Source organism: Lepus europaeus, chromosome X (genome assembly GCF_033115175.1).
Source record: "Lepus europaeus isolate LE1 chromosome X, mLepTim1.pri, whole genome shotgun sequence".
Classification (NCBI taxonomy): domain Eukaryota; kingdom Metazoa; phylum Chordata; class Mammalia; order Lagomorpha; family Leporidae; genus Lepus; species Lepus europaeus.
The window spans coordinates 131650941-131670910 of NC_084850.1; the positions used below are offsets into that span (position 1 = coordinate 131650941).

Sequence of the window (19970 nt, forward strand, 5' to 3'; positions counted from 1 at the left end):
GCAGAGGAACTCGGCCCTAGCCATTTCACAGTGGTCCCAACCACTATGTAGTTTGCCCAGAGCATAAAAATAGGTGCTTCATTTTTCAGCATCAAGGAAAAACACTGAACTTTTTGAGGCAGATAAATTTTTTTATCAAACATTCTCTGCTTGAGGATTTCGTCCTGTGAAAATACAAATAAACTCACCAAGTATTGATTGAATTATGTTTTAAGATAAAGCCAGCACCTAGAGAAGGCTGTAACCAGATAAGACAAAAAGGAAGAAGCAGCTTATCTATGCTTCACTCACTGCCTCCCTCTGAAAGGCACAGACCTATTTACTCAGCACAAAAGAAATCTATTTGCTAAAGTAACTAAGTCCCCACAAGCTCTACCAGCTCTTCAGTGCATGGAAGAGACATGTACACTTGTGTTAGGACAAGCACACAGATAGGACTTATATGAAACTGTACTATTATTAGAGAGAAAAATATCTCTAAGGTAAGTTACATAACTTTGCTTTGGATCATTCACATCCCTCCTCCTCTTACAGCTCCTCCTCCTCCAATTTAGAATATACCAGCCATGAAATAGTGGTTCCCCAGGGTAAGGAGTTAGGGAATGACTCCAAATGCTGGACTGGGGAGGACAGCATTTGGCTTTCATGGACATGTCTCAACCAAAAGAGAGACAGCCTCATGCTGATAACATTAAGGCTGGGCATTCTGCCAAAACAGATTGCATTGTTTTCAAAATGAAAGTTTCATTTTTTTCTAACTTTAAAATCTAATATAAGGCTAGTCGGAAAAAAATTATACCAGAGTCCATGGTTGAAGAATGTAAATCCAGTACAGAATACCAGACACATTGGCATGCACAAGTAGTACTGGAATACTTTTCCAATAATAGCACAACACATGACAGGCAATTTTAAATCCTGTTATATTTTTTGCAAATCCTCATGAAAAAAGCTCTGCATAAAAATTGCAATGTTTTAATTATATATTTATAGAAGCATGATTTCATGCCCAGTCTTTGGGAAGAACCAGCCCACATACAGCCAGGAGTTACAGCATCATTAAGCATTTTCATAAATGCAAATAGAACCATCAGGACCAGCACAGTATAGCACTTTTGGAGCCAGAGCTGCAAGAGGTCAGCAGCAAGGTGCAGTAAATGCTGCAACTGCAAGTCTGAATCAGAGCCCAGTTGATAAACAGCAGCCAAATTCACAAATTTACAAAACTCATAGGCAGCTAGAGTTGTTTAATTTAACTTAATTCCAAAATATTCCTGGAACTTCTGTCTACCTGGTCTTATAAAATAATATAAAGACTAGCTTTTCAAGCTCCTCTGAATGCTTGCATTGCACTGAATAGGAAAATCCAAAAGCAAAACATCCAAGATGGAAGGTATCACGTGCTCAAGATTGCCTAGATACAAAAGGGATCAATATGAGGAAGAAAGGTTAGAGCACGGGCAGGAGGGAGGGTAGGGTGGGAAGTATCATTATATTCCTAAATCTGTACATATGAAATACATGAAACTTGTATAACTTAAAGAAAATGAAAAAAACAGAAACAATAAAAAATACAGGGATAATTAGAAAATTACATTAAAAACAATAGTTAACATTTGAAGAGCTTAGCATATACCAGGCAATGTTTATTGTGCTTTCATATGACTACTTATTTAATTTCTACAGCAATAAATTTAGGTTCTATTTGTTTTCTAGTAAGTTTTAAAACAGGACACAAGGACATAAGACTTTTAAAATGCTAAAGGATGGGTACGCATGCTAGCATGATACTATTCAGTGTTAATTGTACTCACCATATATAGGAGAGTTCTGGAATGGAAAGCTTTGACTTGGTGAAGAAGTTCTTGGCCACAGAACCTGCCAAGAGCCATTGTTTAAACAAATCATTAATTAGTTACCCAGGGAAGCTTTTATATTCATATACAAACTAGTCAACATTTTTTTCATTTAGCAGTCTCTACCTTATAACCACAAACAAAAAATTTATTCCTCAAAGCAACTATGAATCATGGGACTAAAAGTAACATATGAACAGTTTTTAAAATAATTTGTAAATTAGAATAGAACAAAAGAAGCAATAACATAAACTCACAACAAATGGAAATCAATTCCTGCTATGTTCTATCAAAACTGCAAAATTTTACTACATTCAAAAGACAAATTGCAAAATTATTAAATAAAAATCTGTCTAGCACTCACAATGAAACAGTGGAAAAGTAAGACATAACCATGGTAGAAAAACAAACAGAAAGAAAATTAACATTACTAATCCCACCAAAGAAAAGACAGATATCTTGGAAAAGATTTTTGGTGAGATTTAAGATCTCTTGGTGGCTGTTTGAGAAATTTATTCACGAGTCCTTCTCTATGCACTAGAAATTTACCTACATCCAATGAAATCAGGCAATCATTACATTCTGCATGTTACATAACCACAAGTCCCAACTATACTTGAAATTTAGACCCCACTGAGACTGAATTTTTTATCCTTTCAGTTTTCAACACGGATTTGTGTTCAAAGGACTGGCTTTTAACACAAAAAATTGCCAACCAAAGCCTCAAGCTCTGTTCTCAGTTGATAAAAATCAAGTCTTTCTGTGGCAATCACAAATCTTCTAATTGGCCTTAAAATAATGGATTATATGGGGCCAGCACTGTGGCGTAGCGGGTAAAGCCGCTGCCTAGAGTACCGGCATCCAGCTCTATGCTATGCCTGGGAAAGCAATAGAAGGTGGCCCAAGTCCTTGGGCCCCTGCACCCGCATGGGAGACCTAGAGGAAGCTCCTGGCTCCTGGCTTCGGACCTGAGCAGCTCCGGCCATTGCGGCCATCTGGGGAGTGAACCAGTTGATGGAAGACACCTCTCTCTCTGCCTCTCCTTCTCTCTCTGTGTAACTCTTTCAAATAAACAATTAAATCTTTTTAAAAAGGTAATAGATTATAAAGGACCCTAAAGCAAACACATTTTCTTTGAGAGAGTATTAACGATCAACAAAGTACCCTATAAACTAATGAGCCTTCTCCCCAGAAGTATCCTGGAAATAATGCTCACATCTGACTCTTGGCCATCAATGCAGCTACCTGCCAAACACTTGTCAGAACTACCTTACAATCCTTTTTACCAGCTATTTTATAGATATAAAAATATAAAGACATTCTCCCCAGATCTCAGTCTTCATTTCCCCGCTACTTCTCCTTTTGTCAAAGCACATACATCCAAACCCACAGCCAGAGACCTGGCTTGGCCTTCAGACAGTGGGTAAACCATTGTATCATAGTATTACAGAGAAGCTAGAAGGAGGAGGTAGCTGAGGAGGAAGTCCAAGTGCTCCCTCCTTCATGGCTGATGGGGAAGTTCAAAAGGTAAACTGAATCTGTCAACCCAGCCCCACCCCAAACCACCATAAAAATTCTACACCAGGCTTCTTTCCTGTTCTTTCAATCTATTTTTATATCTGCTTAAGAATTACATGCAGTACAGAAAAGGAAGAAGGAAAGTTTAGACTTAAAATTATTAACAAATATTAAAAAATGGATTAAGGAAGCAGGTGTTTGACCTGGTAGTTAAGATACCTGCATCCCACATCAAAGTACGTGGGTCCAATTCTTGGCTCTGTTAGGTAGGAAGTCAGATATGAGCTTACGTGTGTGTGACAAAGGCCTAAGGAGACATTTGGGTCAAGTATCTGCATCTCAAAGTCATCCCGATAATATTTCAGGGGCAGCCCAGTATTTGCAGCCTGCCCTGCTCCTTCTACCCGATAACCTGCCAGGTGGGGGTCCCCGCCCCTTCTGCCTGATAATCTTCCAGGCGCAGCCCAGTATCTGCACTTCGAATGCCCCCAGCCCCTTCTACTAGATAACCATCCTTCCTCTAAGGCAGGGCTTCCCCCTGTCTCATAACTTCAGGGGGAAAACTCAGATAGGAGTTTTTCTATTTACATCCAAAAAGTCCTTTCTTCCAAGAGGAGCAGAGGTGGAGAAGCAAGACCCATCTCCTTAAAAACCCCCAACCTCAACCAGACTGTGCGCTCAGCCCTCTGTCTCTCTGCTGAGCTGCCCACCTGGCCTGCCCAGGTGTACTCTCTCCACTCAACCATGTAATCCCGCTCTCCCCCAGTCCGAGCGACTAGGCACTCTCTCTCAGGCTCTGTCTGGAGAGGTGCCCATCCGTTCTTACAGATGTCCCTACCCTAATAAACCTTGCTATTTTTACTTTCTACTACTCTCTGTCTCATGCCTGAATTCTTTCTTGCACAAAGACAAGAACCCTGCCATTCACCAGTAACAGCTCCATCTCCTAACTCCAGCTTCCTGCCAGTGAAGACCCTGCGAGGCAGCAGCAACGCTTCAAGTAACTGAGCTCCTGCCACCCACATGAGATAGGCGGATTGCATTTTAAGTCCTCAGCTTCAGCCTCAGCCCAGCCCCAGGCAGGCCACTGCACGCATCTGGGGAGTGAACCAGCGGATAAGATCTCTCTCGCTCTCACTCTCACTCTTGGTCTCGCCCTCTGCCTCTCAAACAAATAAATTTCTTCAAAAAAAAAACCTGTAAATGTATTCAGGCTTTTTATTTCAAGGAGGATCTCTTACTCACAAAGTACAACCACACAAGGCATGGATATAGCAGTGACAAACTATTAATACATCATGTACAGAAAGAGCTTTAAATACCAGGGAGCAAGCATTCAGCCTAGGGGTCTCACATCATAGGACATGATTCCACCTTCCTGCTAATGCAGACCCTAGGAGGCAGAGGTGATGGCTCAAGTAAATTGGGTTCTGGCACCCACGTGGGAAACCTGGACTGAGTTCCTAGCTTTGAGTTCCCAGCTCCCAACTTCAGTTTGGCCCACCTTAGCAGTTGCAGGCATTTAGGGAATGAGCCAGCAGGCTCTGTTTATCGACCTCTAAAATAAATAATTTCTTTAAAAAAAATAGTCTCTTACCACATCCTCACTGTATATTTAAAATGTGTATAAAACAAAGACCAACAGCACTATAAGAGTTCACAGAAAGAAATGTAAATGATTTCAGCCATATGAAAAAAAATCCAAGCTTGTTCAAAGAGATCTATAAATTAAAACCACACAAAGATATGATTTGTTGCTTATCAGATGGGAAAAACTAAAAACATTAGTAATGTGCTCTGATACCAAGATTGTGGGGAAATAAGCATACTCATAAAATGCTGGTAGGATTACAAAATGGCACAACTCCAATGGAGGGACATTTCCCAATATCCAGCAAAATCATATATGCATTTAGCCTTTGACTCAGTCTCTCTGAAAAAAATATAAAGACATGCAGGAGGCTACTCAAAGCAGAAATATCTGTAATAGCAAAAAACTAAAACAATCCCAACATAGGACTGGCTACATAAATGATGACACATTCACACACTCTAGTAGTACATCTGTATACTCTAAATACTTCCACAGAGTAATGACCAGGATATACACGTATCAGTTCGGAAAAAAGCAAGGTAGATGAAAGTATTTTTAAAAGTTACCTTATTGAAGAACAAAAACCATATAATTATTTCAATAGATGAAGAGAAAGCATTTGATAAAATACAATGTTTCATGATGAAAACCCTAAGCAAATTGGGTATAGAAACAACATTCCTCAATACAATCAAAGCAATTTATGACAAACACACATCCAGAATCTTATTGAATGGGGAAAAGTCAGATACATGCTTAATAAGATCAAGAACCAGACAAGGATGCACCCACTGTCACCATTGCTATTCAATATAGTCCTGGAAGTTTTAGCCAGAGCTATTAGGCAAGAAAAAGAAATCAAAGGGATATAAATTGGAAAGGAAGGAGTCAAACTATCCCTACTTGCAGATGACATGATTTTATATATAGGGGAACCAAAAGATTCCACTAAGAGACTATTGCAACTCATAAAAGAGTTTGGTAAAGTGACAGGATATAAAATTAACACACAAAAATCAACAGCCTTGTATACACAGATAATGCCATGGCTGAGAAAGAACTTCTAAGGTCAATCCCATTCACAAGAGCTACAAAAACAATTAAATACCTAGGAATAAATTTGACCAAGGAAGTCAAAGATCTCTACAATGAAAATTACCAAACACTAAGGAAAGAAATACAAGAAATATCAGACATTAAAAAATGGAAAAATCTTCCATGTTCATGGACTGGAAGAATCAACATCATCAAAATGACCATACTACCAAAAGCAATTTACAGATTCAATGTGATACCAATCAAAATGCCAATGACATTCTTCTCAGATCTAGAGAAAACAATGCTAAAATTCAGATGGAAACACAAGGGACCCCAAAAAGCTAAAGCCATCTGACATAACACACACACACAAAAAAAGCTGGAGGCATCACAATACCTGATTTCAAGACATACTATGGGACAGTTATAATCAAAACAACCGAGCACAAAAATAGATGTGTAGGCCAGCGGAACAGAATAAAAACTCCAGAAATCAATCCACGTATCTACAACCAACTTACCTTTGACAAAGGAGCTAAAGTCAATCCCTGGAGCAAGGACAGCCTTTTAACAAATGGTACCAACAAATTAGGAAACCTAAATGAAATGGATGGATTCCTAGAAGCATACAGTGTACCAAAATTAAGTCATGAAGACATAGAAAACAAACAGACTAAACAGACCCATAACCAACACAGAAATCGAATCAGTATTAAAGATCCTCCCAAAAAAGAAAAGCCCAGAACCAGATGCCTTCACTGCTGAATTCTACCAGACATTTAAAAAAGAATTAATTCCAATTCTTCTCAAGCTAATCAAAATAAATGAAATGGAGGGAATCCTCCCAACCTCCTTCTATGAAGCCTGTATCACCTTAATACCTAAAACTGAAAAAGATGCAACAGAGAAAGGTAATTACAGACCAATTTCCCTATGAACATAGATGTGAAAATCCTCAACAAAATATTAGCTAATCAAATACAACAATACATCAGAAAGATCATTCACCTGGACCCAGTGGGATTTATACTGGGTATACAGGTATGGTTCAACATTCACAAATCAATTAATGTGATATATCACATCAACAAACTGAAGAACAAAAGCCATATATGATTATCTCAATAGATGCAGAGAAAGCATTTAATAAAATATAATATCACTTAAAGATGAAAACATTAAGCAAAATGGGTATAGAAGGAACATTCCTCAATACAATCATGGCAGTTTATGAAAAACCCACGGCCAGCACCTTACTGAATGGGAAAAAGCTGGAAGCATTCCCACTGAGATCCAGAACCAGACCAGGATACCCACTCTTTTTTTTTTACTTTTTTTTCAACTTTTATTTAATAAATATAAATTTCCAAAGTACAACTTTTGGATTATAGCAGCTTTTCCCCCCATAATCTCCTACCCACAACCATCCCATCTCCCACTCCCTCTCCCATCCCATTCTTCATCAAGATTCATTTTCAATTATCTTTATATACAGAAGATCAACTTAGTACATACTAAGTAAAGATTTCAACAGTTTGCACCCACACAGATACACAAAATATAAAGTACTGTTTGAGTAGTAGTTTTACCATTAATTCGCACAGTACAACCCATTAAGGACAGAGATCCTACATGGGGAGTAAGTACACAGTCACTCCCGTTGTTGATTTAACAACTGACACTCTTATTTATGATGTCAGTAATCATCCGAGGCTCTTGTCATGACCTGCCAAAACTATGGAAGCCTCTTGAGTTCACCAACTCCAACCTTATTTAGACAAGGCCATAGTCAAAGTGGAAGTTCTCTCCTTCCTTCAGAGAAAGGTACCTCCTTCTTTGATGGCCCGTTCTTTCTACTGGGATCTCACTCACAGAGATCTTTCATTTAGGTCACTTTTTTTGCCACAGTGTCTTGGCTTTCCATGCCTGAGAAACTCTCATGGGCTTTTTAGCCGGATTCGAACACCTTAGGGCTGATTTTGAGCAGGATGCCCACTCTCACCATTGCTATTCAACATAGTCATAAGAAGTTTTAGCCAGAACCATTAGGCAAGAAAAAGAAATCAAAGGGATACAAATTGGGAAGGAGGAAGTCAAACTATCCCTATTTGCGAATGACATGATCCTATATATAGGAGATCAAAAATACTCCACTGAAAGACTATTGGAACTCATAAAAGTGTTTTTGTAAAGTAGCAGGATATAAAATCAACACAGAAAAATCAATAGCTTTTATATAAAATGTCACAGTTGAGCAATTTCTTTTAAGATCAGTCCCATTCACAATAGCACCTAAAAGAATCAAATAACTTGGAATAAATTTAACCAAGGATGTAAAATATCTCTACAATGAAATTTACCAAACACTAAGGAAAGAAATTTAAGAAATATCAGACATTAAAAAATGAAAAAAAAAATCTTCCATGTTCATAGACTGGAAGAATCAACATCATCAAAATGACCATACTATCAAAAGCAATTTACAAATTCAATGAGATACCAATCAAAATGCCAATGACATTCTTCAGATCTAGAGAAAACTATGCTGAAATACATATGGAAATACAAGAGACCCTGAGTAGACCATGAATTTATGACGTCAGTAATCACCTGAGGCTCTTATCATGAGCTGCCAAGGCTAGGGAAGCCTCTTGAGTTCACCAACTCTGACCTTATTTAGAAACAATAAACAAAAACAAAGCTGGAGCCATCACAATACCTGATTCCAAGACATACTACAGGACAGTCAAAAACAAAATAGCCTGGTACTCACAGGAAAACAGACCTGCAGACCAACAGAACAGAATAGAAACTATAGAAATCAACTACAGAAATCAATCTTGTCCAGGGAAACATGCCCTCACAGGGGCCTGTCCACTCATGTTCACAGCGTGTAATGACTGAGGAGTGACAGCACCCAGGTGTCCATCAGTAGGTGAATGTGCTGTACCTATATAATGGAATATTGTTTGGCAATAACAAGAAGGAAGTTGAGGGGTCAGAGCTGTGGTACAGCAGGTAAAGCCACTGCCTGCAGTGCCAACATCCCATGTGGGCACCAGTTCGAGTCCAAGCTGCTCTACTTCCAATCCAGCTCTCTGCTTTGCTCTGGGAAAGCAGTGTAGGGTGGCCCAAATCCTTGGGTCCCTGCACCACATGGGAGACCTGGAAGAAGCTCCTGGCTTCCGATTGGCACAGCTCCAGCCGTTGTGGCCAATTGGGGAGTGAACCAGTGGATGGAAGACCGCCCTTTCTCTTTCTTTCTTTCTTTCTTTCTTTCTTTCTTTCTTTCTTTCTTTCTTTCTTTCTCTCTCTCTCTCTCTCTCTCTCTCTCTCTCTCTCTGCCTCTCCTTCTCTCTGTGTAACTCTGACTTTCAAATAGATAAATAAATCTTTAAAAAAAGAAATTGTTATATATACACTAATATACATTATGGAGTACTATTCAGCTATAAAAAAAGAAATTCTGTCTTTTGCAACAAGATAGTCACAATCGAAAATAGTTATACTGGCCGGCACCGCGGCTCACTAGGCTAATCCTCCGCCTTGCGGCGCCAGCACACCGGGTTCAAGTCCTGGTCGGGGCACCGATCCTCTCCCGGTTGCCCCTCTTCCAGGCCAGCTCTCTGCTGTGGCCAGGGAATGCAGTGGAGGATGGCCCAAGTCCTTGGGCCCTGCACCCCATGGGAGACCAGGAGAAGCACCTGGCTCCTGCCATCGGATCAGCGCGGTGCGCTGGCCGCAGCGCACCTACCGCGGCGGCCATTGGAGGGTGAACCAACGGCAAAAGGAAGACCTTTCTCTCTGTCTCTCTCTCATTGTCCACTCTGCCTGTCAAAAAAAAAAAGAAAGAAAGAAAATAGTTATACTTGGTGAAATAAGCCAGTCCCAAAAAGACATATATTTGCCCTGATCTAATGTAACTTATAGAATACCTGAAATGTAATATATTGGAGTTAAATAGTCATTTTGAGAATAGATGATTGTTTATAGCCCTGATCTCTTCCATTGAGAAAAAAATGTTTTGCTTTCTTTCTCTTCATATTATTCGCTGAACTCCTTTACTTAGACTAGGGTTAACTATATGATCATTAAATATACTGAAAATAGATCACTGTAAAAATTAAGAATAGGAATCCGAGAGGGAGGGGGACGAAGGAATGGAGAGTGGAATGAAGAGTGGGTGGAATGGAGGGTACGGCAGATGTCTCACTATGTTCCTGAATCTGTATATATGAAATATATGAAACTTGTATAACTTAAATAAAATTTTTAAAATAAAGCTACATTAGCATAGAAAAAATAAAACAAAATAAAAAGAGGCCTTAACTTTAGAAACACATCTTGAAATGGCCTGGCAATTGCCTCAAAATTCTCTGGTCTGAGAGAGGATACAGAAAAACACAAATCAGGGGCCAGAGTTATGGCGTAGCTGGTAAAGCCACCACCTGTAGTGCCGGCATGCCATATGGGTACCGGTTCTATTCCTGGCTGCCCCACTTCCAATCCAGCTCGCTGCTGTGGCATGGGAAAGCAGTGGAAGATGGTCCAAGTCTGTGGGCCCCTACACCAGCGTGGGAGACCCAGAAGAAGCTCCTGGCTTTGAATTAGCACAGCCATTACAGCCATTTGGGGAATGAACCAGTGGATGGAAGACTTCTCCCCCTCTCTCTTCCTCTGCCTCTCTATAACTCTAATTTTCAAATAAATAAATAAAAATCTCTAAAATAAACAAATCATTGCTGTATGCTAGGTACATAAGGGTTTGTTATATTGGGAAACAGGTGTGGTTGTATCTACATTTCCAATTCTGCAAAACAAAAACATTTCTAACAAATACTCCTTTGTATTTGACTGAATATCTACATATACTGGCAAGGTCACATGAGCAGAGAGTAAAGTTATCAAATGTTCAGTACATCCATCTGGGTTTCTTCTTCCTTTCAATTGTGATGCCAACATTCACTAGTTGTATCTACACTATATGGTCTTCAATAAGGCCATTACCACCAACCAGAAAGTGAAGTTTGCATTTATTTATACAAGTATACTTCAATTACACATGTTATTTCATGAAAGAAAACTAGACTCAGTCCATACTTCAATGTGGCAGGTTATAAATAGTCAAGGATATGCTGTTATTCTTCAAAATTAAAGTATAAAAAGAATAGTTTATGAATTTTTCTTCCAGACTCTACTGTCTCAGTGTTTGTTTAGTCTTCAGCTTGGTAAAATGCAGGCACACAGAAATCAAATCTATTCCTCTTGGGGCCAGTGCTATAGCTTAGAACGTAAGCCTCTGTTTGCAGTGCCAGCATTCCACATGGGCGCCAGTGTGGGTCTTGGCTGCTCCACTTCTGATCCAGCTCCCTACTAATGTGCCTGGGAAAGCAGTGGAAAATAGCCAAAGTTCTTAGGTCCCTGCACCCATGTGGGAGACCTGGAAGAAGCTCCTGGCTCCTGTCTTCATCCTAGCCCAGTCCTGGCCATTGCAGCCATCTGGGGAGTGAAACAGAGGATGGAAGATCTTCCTATCTTCCTTCCTTCCTTCCTTCCTTCCTCCCTTTCTCTCTCTTTCTTTCTCTCTCTTTCTCTTTTTCCTCTCTCTTTCTCTTTTTTCTCTGTTTCTTTCTCTCTTCCTCTCTTTCTCTTTTTCTTTCTCCCTTTCTCCCTCTCTTTCTCTTTCTCTCTCTCTTTTTCTTTCTTTCTCTGTTTCTCTCTTTCCTTCTCTTTCTCCCTTTCTTTCTCTTTCTCTTTCTCCCTTTCTCCCTCTTTCTCTCTCTTTCTCCCTCTCTCTTTTTCTCTCTCTCTTTATCTTTTTCACTCTCACTCTCTTTCTCTTTTTCTTTCTTTCTCTCTTTCTCTTACTCTCTCTCTCTTTCTCTCTCTCTCCCTCTCTTTCTCTCTTTCTCCCTTTCTCACTTTCTCGCTCTCTTTCTCTCTTTCTCCCTTTCTCACTCTCTTTCTCTCTTTTTTCTCTCTGTTTCTCTTTCTCTCTCTTTCTCCCTCTCTCTTTCTCTCTCTTTCTCTCTCTCTCTTTCTCCCTCTTTCTCTCTTTCCCTCTCTCTTTCTTTCTCTTTTTCTTTCCCTTTTTTTTCTCTGTTTCTCTGTTTCTTTCTCTTTCTCTCTCTCTTTTTCTCTCTTTCTCTGTTTCTCTCTCTTTCTCTTTTTCTCTCTCTCTTTCTCCCTCTCTTTCTCTCTCTCTCTTTCTCTCTTTCCCTCTCTTTCTCTTTTTCTTTCCCTTTTTTCTCTCTGTTTCTCTGTTTCTTTCTCTTTTTTCTCTTTTTCTCTCTTTCTCCCTCTCTCTCTCTTTCTCCCTCTCTTTCTCTCCCTTTCTCTCCCTTTCTTCCTCTCTTTCTCTCCTTCTCCCTCTTTCTCCCTCTCTCTCTCTTTCTTTCTCCCTTTCTCCCTCTCTTTCTCCCTCTCTTTTTTCTCTTTCTCTTTCTCTCTCTCCCTCTCTTTCTCTCTCTCTCTCCCTCTCTCTCTTTCTCTTTCTCTCACTCTTTCTCTTTCTCTCTTTCTTTCTCTTTCTCTGTTTCTCTTTCTTTCTTTCTCTTTTTCTCCCTTTCTCTCTTTCTCTCTCCTCTCTCTCTTTCTCTCTCTTTCTCACTTTCTCTTTTTCTCTCTTTTTTCTCTTTCTCTCTTTCTCCCTCTTTCTCTCTTCTCTCTTCCTCTCTCTCTTTCTCTTCTCTCTTCCTCTCTCTCTTTCTCTTTCTGTTTCTCTATTTCTTTCTCTTTCTCTCGCTCTCTCTTTCTCTCTTTCTCTCTCTCCTTCTTTCTCTGTATCTCTTTCACATGAATAAATAAATCTTTTTTTAAAAAATTCCTCTCAGCTTGCATCATACATGATGCCTATCTATCTGAAGACAGCCCAGAAGGACAGACATGTGGGGAAGTGTCGGCCAATTCCCCTACTGTGTTTTAAATTCTCTCAGAAAAACCAGAGGAGATTTGAGAAAAAAACCAGAGGAGACTTGAGCCAAAGAAAATGAGCAAGAGTTTGAACCTCTACATCATTGAAAACAGAAGGAGACATGGTATGCTGGCTGCTGAGAAGGCGATGTCCCGTCCTTGCTACAGTTTAAGGAGGAAGCAATCCAAGGTCTCCCATTGGTGCTGTGCTCCACTACTTCAGGAACTGCTTCAAATAATAAGGTACAGGCTCTGGACCAAGTTCTCCTAAATCCCCAATTAACCACTTTGAAATGGAAACATGATTTTCCAAATGTCATTGACAATTGTTTTTAGGCATGGTTTGTACTTGATAAGAAATTCAACCTTGGAGAAAAACAAGTTGAAATCACAAAAGATTGTGGTCCTCATTTTGTGTGAACTATTTCAAGCTGTGTGCAGTTCCATCGGCTGAAAACAATGTCCAGGGGCCTCATGCTCTCACCTGAGATGAAGGAACTGGGATCAGGCTGAAGGGATCGGAACTGGTTGACGTAGTACTCCCGCTGTTCTTCTGTTATCCTCCAGGGCTCATCAGGGTAATTACTGTTGTGATCCTGCAGTTCTCTCTCCACTGAAAAGGACTTTGAAAACAAACATAGGAGCAGATGCTTAGAGAACCTGTCTTTAGTGAGATGAAGCAGGAAAATTAAACACCAGTAAAATGATAGTGTATATTTATACTTAATTTATCCTAGAGGAAATAAATTGGACTACTTAATAACCAGAATGTGACTGGAACATAAACTTAAGAGCCAATATCATACTCGATTCTTTCTTTTTTAATGCCCCAAAGTTAACAGGACCGAGAACTTGGTTACTGACAAAAATTTTTTCCAATGTAATGAATGAAGGATTTTTTTAAAAAAAAAAAATTTTAAAAAGAGACAATCTGTGATCGGTGCTTTGGCTTAGAAGGTTAGGTCTCCACCTGCAGCACTGGCATCCCATATAGGTGCCAGTTCGAGTCTTGACTGCTCCACTTCCAATCCAGCTCCCTACTAATGCACCTTGGAAAGCAGAAGATGCCCAAGTGCTTGGGCCCCTGCACCCACATGGGAGACCTGGAAAAAGCTCCTGGCTTCGAACTGGCCCAGCTCCAGCCATTGTGGCCATTTGGGGCGTGAATCAATGGAAGATCGATATCTCTCTCTCTCTCTCTCTCTCTCTCTCTCTCTCTGCCTTTAAAAAAATGAAATAAAAAGATTCACAAATAGATTTGAGGTTTGAAAAAAGACAACCTTTCTTCTCTTCAACTATCATCACATTTTGATCCTTTCATATTATCTGAATAGACAGTAAAATAATGTGAATGCTTTTTAACCCACAGCGGTGGGAATACCACAGCAGCTGTAACCACATGATCTTTTTTCTGTGGCATTCACTCCGCAAAAATCTAGGAGCCAAAAGCTCTGGTTAAAAATCCACATCCCCTGCTCCTACTTGAATGGCAAGTCAGGACCACTAACCCTCTCATCTCACATTTGTGAACTGAGGATCATAATCAGAGAATAGAGCTGGGTGGTGAGAACAGTTGCTGAAATACCACAGTAAGCCAGATAAGGTGGGAGGAGGGGGCATCAAACCTGCCACTAGAGGGCGGACATGTCAAATCTGAGGAATTAAGAGTCCAGAAAACCAGGGAGGCAGTGGAGGAGAAAACAAAGCTCTGCTCCGTGCAGTAATGCTTGCAGAAAAGCAAAAGCAGTGATGCAGGGAGGAAGAGCAAGGGCTTTGCCCCATTCGTCCCATCTATCCTAAGGCTAAGGCACCATTTGCCAAGGTCCTCCCTCATGGAACCAAGAGATAAACACAGGGTAACTCAAAAACTAAGAGCTGGGGGGTAACTGCTAAAGAGCCACAAAGTTACCTGCTTCTGAGCACACTGTCAAGGAATTAGCCATTAGGAAAGCACTCTACCCACTGTTCCTAAGATAGCCCACCATGTCCTTCCCTACCACTATCACACACAATACCATTCCCCGAATTAATTCTTCCCAGAAACCCATTTCCCCCGTGATGATGTTTACAGATGAGACTATGAAAGTTTGAGCTGCGATATATCCAGGACATGTCATCTTTTAACTAAAATATCTATGACTTTGACATCTGCAACTTTAGGCTCAGGATTTTTTGGAAGGGCCAGGTGACTGAGATGAAACACCACCTATACAATGTATATTCCCACGGATGTTGAGTGAGCATATACCCAGCAAAGAAGCCACTCCTCAAGGAAAGACTCTGGGACCTTTGGCATAGTCAGAAGAAAGATTACAAAAGGAGGCTGGCGCTGTGGTGTAGCGGGTAAAGCTGCCGCCTGCAGTGCCGGCATCCCATATGGGTGCCTGTTCGAGTCCCAGCTGCTTCACTTCCAATCCAGCTCTCTGCTATGGCCTGGGAAAGCAGAAGATGGCCCAAGACCTTGGGTCCCTGCACCTATGTGGGAGAACTGGAAGAAGCTCCTGGCTTCGGATTGGTGCAGCTCTGGCCGTTGCAGCCAGTTGGAGAGTGAACCAATAGATGGAAGACCTTCTCTCTCTCTCTCTCTCTCTCTCTCTCTCTCTGCCTCTCCTTCTCTGTGTAACTCTTTCAAATAAATAAATCTTTAAAAAAAAAAAGAAAGAAAGATCACATAAGGACACTGAGATCTGTAGCTGTGTGCTTGTTAGTCATCAATACATTACTTGTTAGTAATCAATACATCACTTTCCGACTAGATGAGTTCCTACAAAATGTAAATGAAACCAGTTTTAAATGTCCTTGAAGGGGATGGCACTGTGGCAGAGTGGGTAAAGTTGCTGCCTGTGGTGCTGGCATCCCACATGGATGCTGGTTTGAGTCCCGGCTGCTCCACTTCTGATCCAGCTCTCTGCAATGGCCTGGGAAAACAACAGAAGATGACCCAAGTCCTTGGGTCCCTGCACCCGCGTGGGAGACCCAGAAGAAGCTCCTGGCTCCTGGTTTTTGGATCAGCCCATCTTTGGTCATTGCAGCCATTTGGGGAGTGAACCAGAGGATGTAAGACTTTCTCTCCCCCCTCCCCCCGCCTCTCTGCCTCTCTGTAACTCTACTTTTCAAATAAATAAATAAATAAATAAATAAATCTTAAAAAAAAAAAGTCCAGGGGCCAGCGCTGTGGTGTAGCAGGTAAAGCCACCACCTGCAGTGCCAGCATCCCACATGGGCGCCAGTTCAAGTCCCGACTGCTCCACTTCCCATCCAGCTCTCTGCTGTGGCCTGGGAAAGCAGTGGAAGATGGCTCAGGTCCTTGGGCCCCTACACCTGCGTGGGAGAACTGGAAGAAGCTCCTGGCTCCTGGCTTCAGATCAGTGCAGCTCTGGCTGTTGTAGCCAATTGGAGAGTAAACCAGCATATGGAAGATCTCTCTCTCTCCATCTCTGTCTCTCCTTCTCTCTCTGTGTAACTCTGACTTTCAAATAAATAAATAAAACTTTTTTAAAGAAAAAGTCCATGAAGTCACTATCCATTAATTAATACTTTACATTAATAGAATGCTTTGAAATCCACAAAGCCTTTCACACATCCCTACCTCACTTGAGCATCTCAGGACATTTGAGAAGTAGGCGCAGGAGGTGGTACTTGCTATTTTTCCTCCAGATGAGGAAACCAAGGCTCAGAGAGCTTAAGGGATTTGTCCATATTCATTATTCAACCCCTGAAGGGGGAAAATAATGGCCCTCTCTTTTTTCATCTCTTCTTCAAAGTCAGGTTCTTGCATATCAGGACTTTTTAAACTAGGCTGCATCTATCTGAATTTTTTTTTTAAATACTTTATCATTCTAGTAATAAATAAACAACACAAATAAAGGAAACAAGGAAGATCCAAAGTCAGTCTAAGCACTCAACAGACTATACAACTTTTCAAAATGCTCTTATCAAATTCCAAAGCCATGCCTTGACAGCATCTTGGAAGGAATCCAGACATATGACTGAGTTTGGAAGTAGATCCCAGGAAGGATATCAGTTAGAAATGGATTGGCAGCCAGCACCATGGCTCACTTGGCTAATCCTCCACCTGCAGCACCAGCACCCCGGGTTCTAGTCCCGGTTGGGGTACCAGATACTAGTCCCGGTTGCTCCTCTTCCAGTCCAGCTCTCTGCTGTGGCCTGGGAGGGCAGTGGAGGATGGCCCCAGTGCTTGGGTCCCTGCACCCGCATAGGAGACCAGGGAGGAAGCACCCGGCTCCTGGCTTCAGATCGGTGCAGTGCCAGCCGTAGAGGCCATTGGGGACCAACGGAAGGAAGACATTTCTGTCTCTCTCTCTCACTTCACTGTCTATAACACACACTCTCTCTCTCTCACTGTCTAACTCTGCCTGTCAAAAAAAAAAAAAAGAAAGAAAGAAAGAAATGGATTGGCCTCCTGGCTGTACTGTAATGTAGAAAACTCACAGAAATCCTACACTCCAGGTCAGCACTGACAGAAAGAGCTAGAGCAAAGGAACCTACACAGCTGGGTGTGGGCAGCAGAGACCTACACATGCTTCTGTGTGAATGATTCAGTGGACACAGATGGTTCATGAGGCAGACAGAGCACAGGTTGAGGAAGGTCCCAGCACTTCCCAGCAAATGAAGGTACAGAAAATCCCAGGGCGCTGGCCTGCTGCATTCCCTGGCTCTGACATGGAAGCTACTACTCCCTGGGATACATCCCTTCTATCCACTGAAGCAAGGAAGTGCCTTATGTGGTGGCTGTGGGCATTGCACATGCATTAGGGAGCCCTTCAGGTGGTGGCAGAGAAAGCAAGTCCTGACCAGAAGCACAGCGGGGCCATGATGTAGGGAAAGGACCAGGTGGGACATAGAGTTATAAGAGAACAAGAACCAAGGATCAGCAGAAGCTATGAGGTACGCAAGGAAGCAAATAAAGATGAAGAGGTAAGGAAGGCTATCGGTAGCTGAGATAAGGGGACAGTAAAGCAAACTGGATATAATAGGGCAAGGTCCGATAATGGCAGAACAAGTAAAACCAACCAAAAACTCCTACCCCTAGGAACCAGCAGGCTACTTCTTGGCTCTCATTTCTTGAGTTCCCCTTGAATTCTTCCTCTTTTCCAAGAAAAATTAAGTTGGCAAGGACAGTTCCTATTCCCTAGAACTAAAAAGGTCTAACTACAAAAGGAGAGGGCATATGAACATTGTGTAACCCATACATAGCATGGTCCTCCTTCTAACTCACAGTAAGTGTGGTAACCTAGTCCCAACTCTTTCCCTTTGCTTCTCACTCTATGTTTTACATTGATTAATAAACCAAATGATTTGTTATGTTTTAAATTAATTAATAAACCAAATGATTGGAGAACATTTTTAAAACATGACCTCTGTGATAACCATGATAAATACTACAGTTTAAACGTGTAAAGTGTTCCCAGATATCTTGACCCAGGTTTCAATTTGGAATGCTAGAGTCACATCAGATAATCCTTCATCCTACATACAGTCCCTAAAAGGTACATCACAAATACTGAAAGTATCTAAAATTGTGACACTAGAACAGGTATATCCCAGATACTAAAAGTGCAAAGCCCACTTATTGAGAGGCTTAAGTAAGGTGAGGGATGCATCATATTGACAAGAGATGTAGAAACATTGCTCCTATTAGTGTATGTCCTATCTGAAAATTTACAATCTATGTAAATTAGTCCATGTCTACCATCCTATAGTTCACTCACAGACTGATATCCATAGTGGGGGTGGTTCAAGTTCTATATCCATTAAGTAAATAAGCATTTCCAAGACAGGTAAGGGCATAGAGAAGAAATAAATGGTATTCCACACACCATGACACTGAAAGATTCCAAAAGACAGTGCATCCACTACAAAAAGCAAAGCGATTTGAACTTTACTGCATAAATGGTGACTTCTTCATTCACTCATTCAACAGACACATATTGTATGGCAACAATATCCCAGACACTAGTCACTATGGATACACCAACGGGCAAACAGATTCTCTTCCCCAGGAAGTCTGTTATCCAGTAAGGAAGAAAGACATACAGATATCTCAAAACAGTAAGGATTTCCTGACAGGGTACTCTAGAGTTTTGCTACTCCAAGCATGGTCTCCACCCCATCTCCATCAGCATTGCGTGGGTACTTACAAGAAATATACTCTCAGGGCCCACTTGACACCTAGTGAATCAGAAAGTCTGAGAGTGAAGTATGGGAATCTGTGGTTTAACAAGCCCTCTAGGTGAGGCAGAAGCCAGTAGAGTCTAAGAAGCAGTGCTGTAGGACACATAGGGCAAGGCAAGGCAAGGCGAAGGAAAAACATTTGCAAAGACATCAAAACATGAGGCAAAATGCCCTTCCCCAGAAAGTAGCTCCCTTGGACTAAGTATAGATAGAGCAGGCTGCCAGTGCATCATGGGTATTAGTGAAGCTGCTTCAAAATGGTCCAGACAGAAAAGAGGGCACAGATCATGAAGGCTCAGTACACCAAGTTAAGGGATCTGGACTACATCTAAAAGACAATAGGGGACCACTGATAAATATTTTTAAAGGTTTATTTATGTATTTGAGAGGCAGTTACAGAGAGAGGGAGAGACAGAGAGGTCTTCATCCACTGGTTCACTCCCAAATGGAGCTGCGCTAATCTGAAGCCAGGAGCCAGGAGCTTGTTCCAGGTCTCCCAAGTGGGTGCAGGGGCTCAAGGACTTGGGCCATCTTCCACTGCTTTCCCAGGCACATTAGCAGGGAGCTATATCTGAAGAAGAGCAGCTGGGCCTTAAATCAGCACTCATATGGGATGCCGAAACCACATGCAGAGGCTTAACCTACTATGCCACAGCACCAGCCCCCATAGACAAGTATTAAACAGGGTAATCAAACAATCACATGTTAAAGATCACATCAGTAAGGAAAATGGAGGGGAAAAGACTAAAGACAGGAAGAACAGTTATGGATGTGTTAGCACCCTTAGCCAGAGGTAACAGAGCCCAAACGTAGGGAAAGCAGTGAGGGAAATAGCAGAGGAAAAAGCCCTGTGGTCA

At 41.4% G+C, this 19970-nt stretch overlaps 1 protein-coding gene across 6 annotated transcripts in view; it reads right to left on the reverse strand.

Moving 5' to 3' along the window:
* REPS2 (RALBP1 associated Eps domain containing 2) overlaps positions 1-19970 on the reverse strand; it is a 258360-nt gene that overhangs the window by 130859 nt on the left and 107531 nt on the right. For all 6 annotated transcript variants that reach the window (XM_062183462.1, XM_062183461.1, XM_062183458.1 and 3 more), the window contains exons 6-7: positions 13403-13541; positions 1815-1878 (exon numbers count right to left, since the gene is read on the reverse strand). In XM_062183462.1, the coding sequence (XP_062039446.1) occupies positions 1815-1878; positions 13403-13541 (203 nt within the window). The remainder of the gene's footprint in view (positions 1-1814; positions 1879-13402; positions 13542-19970) is intronic.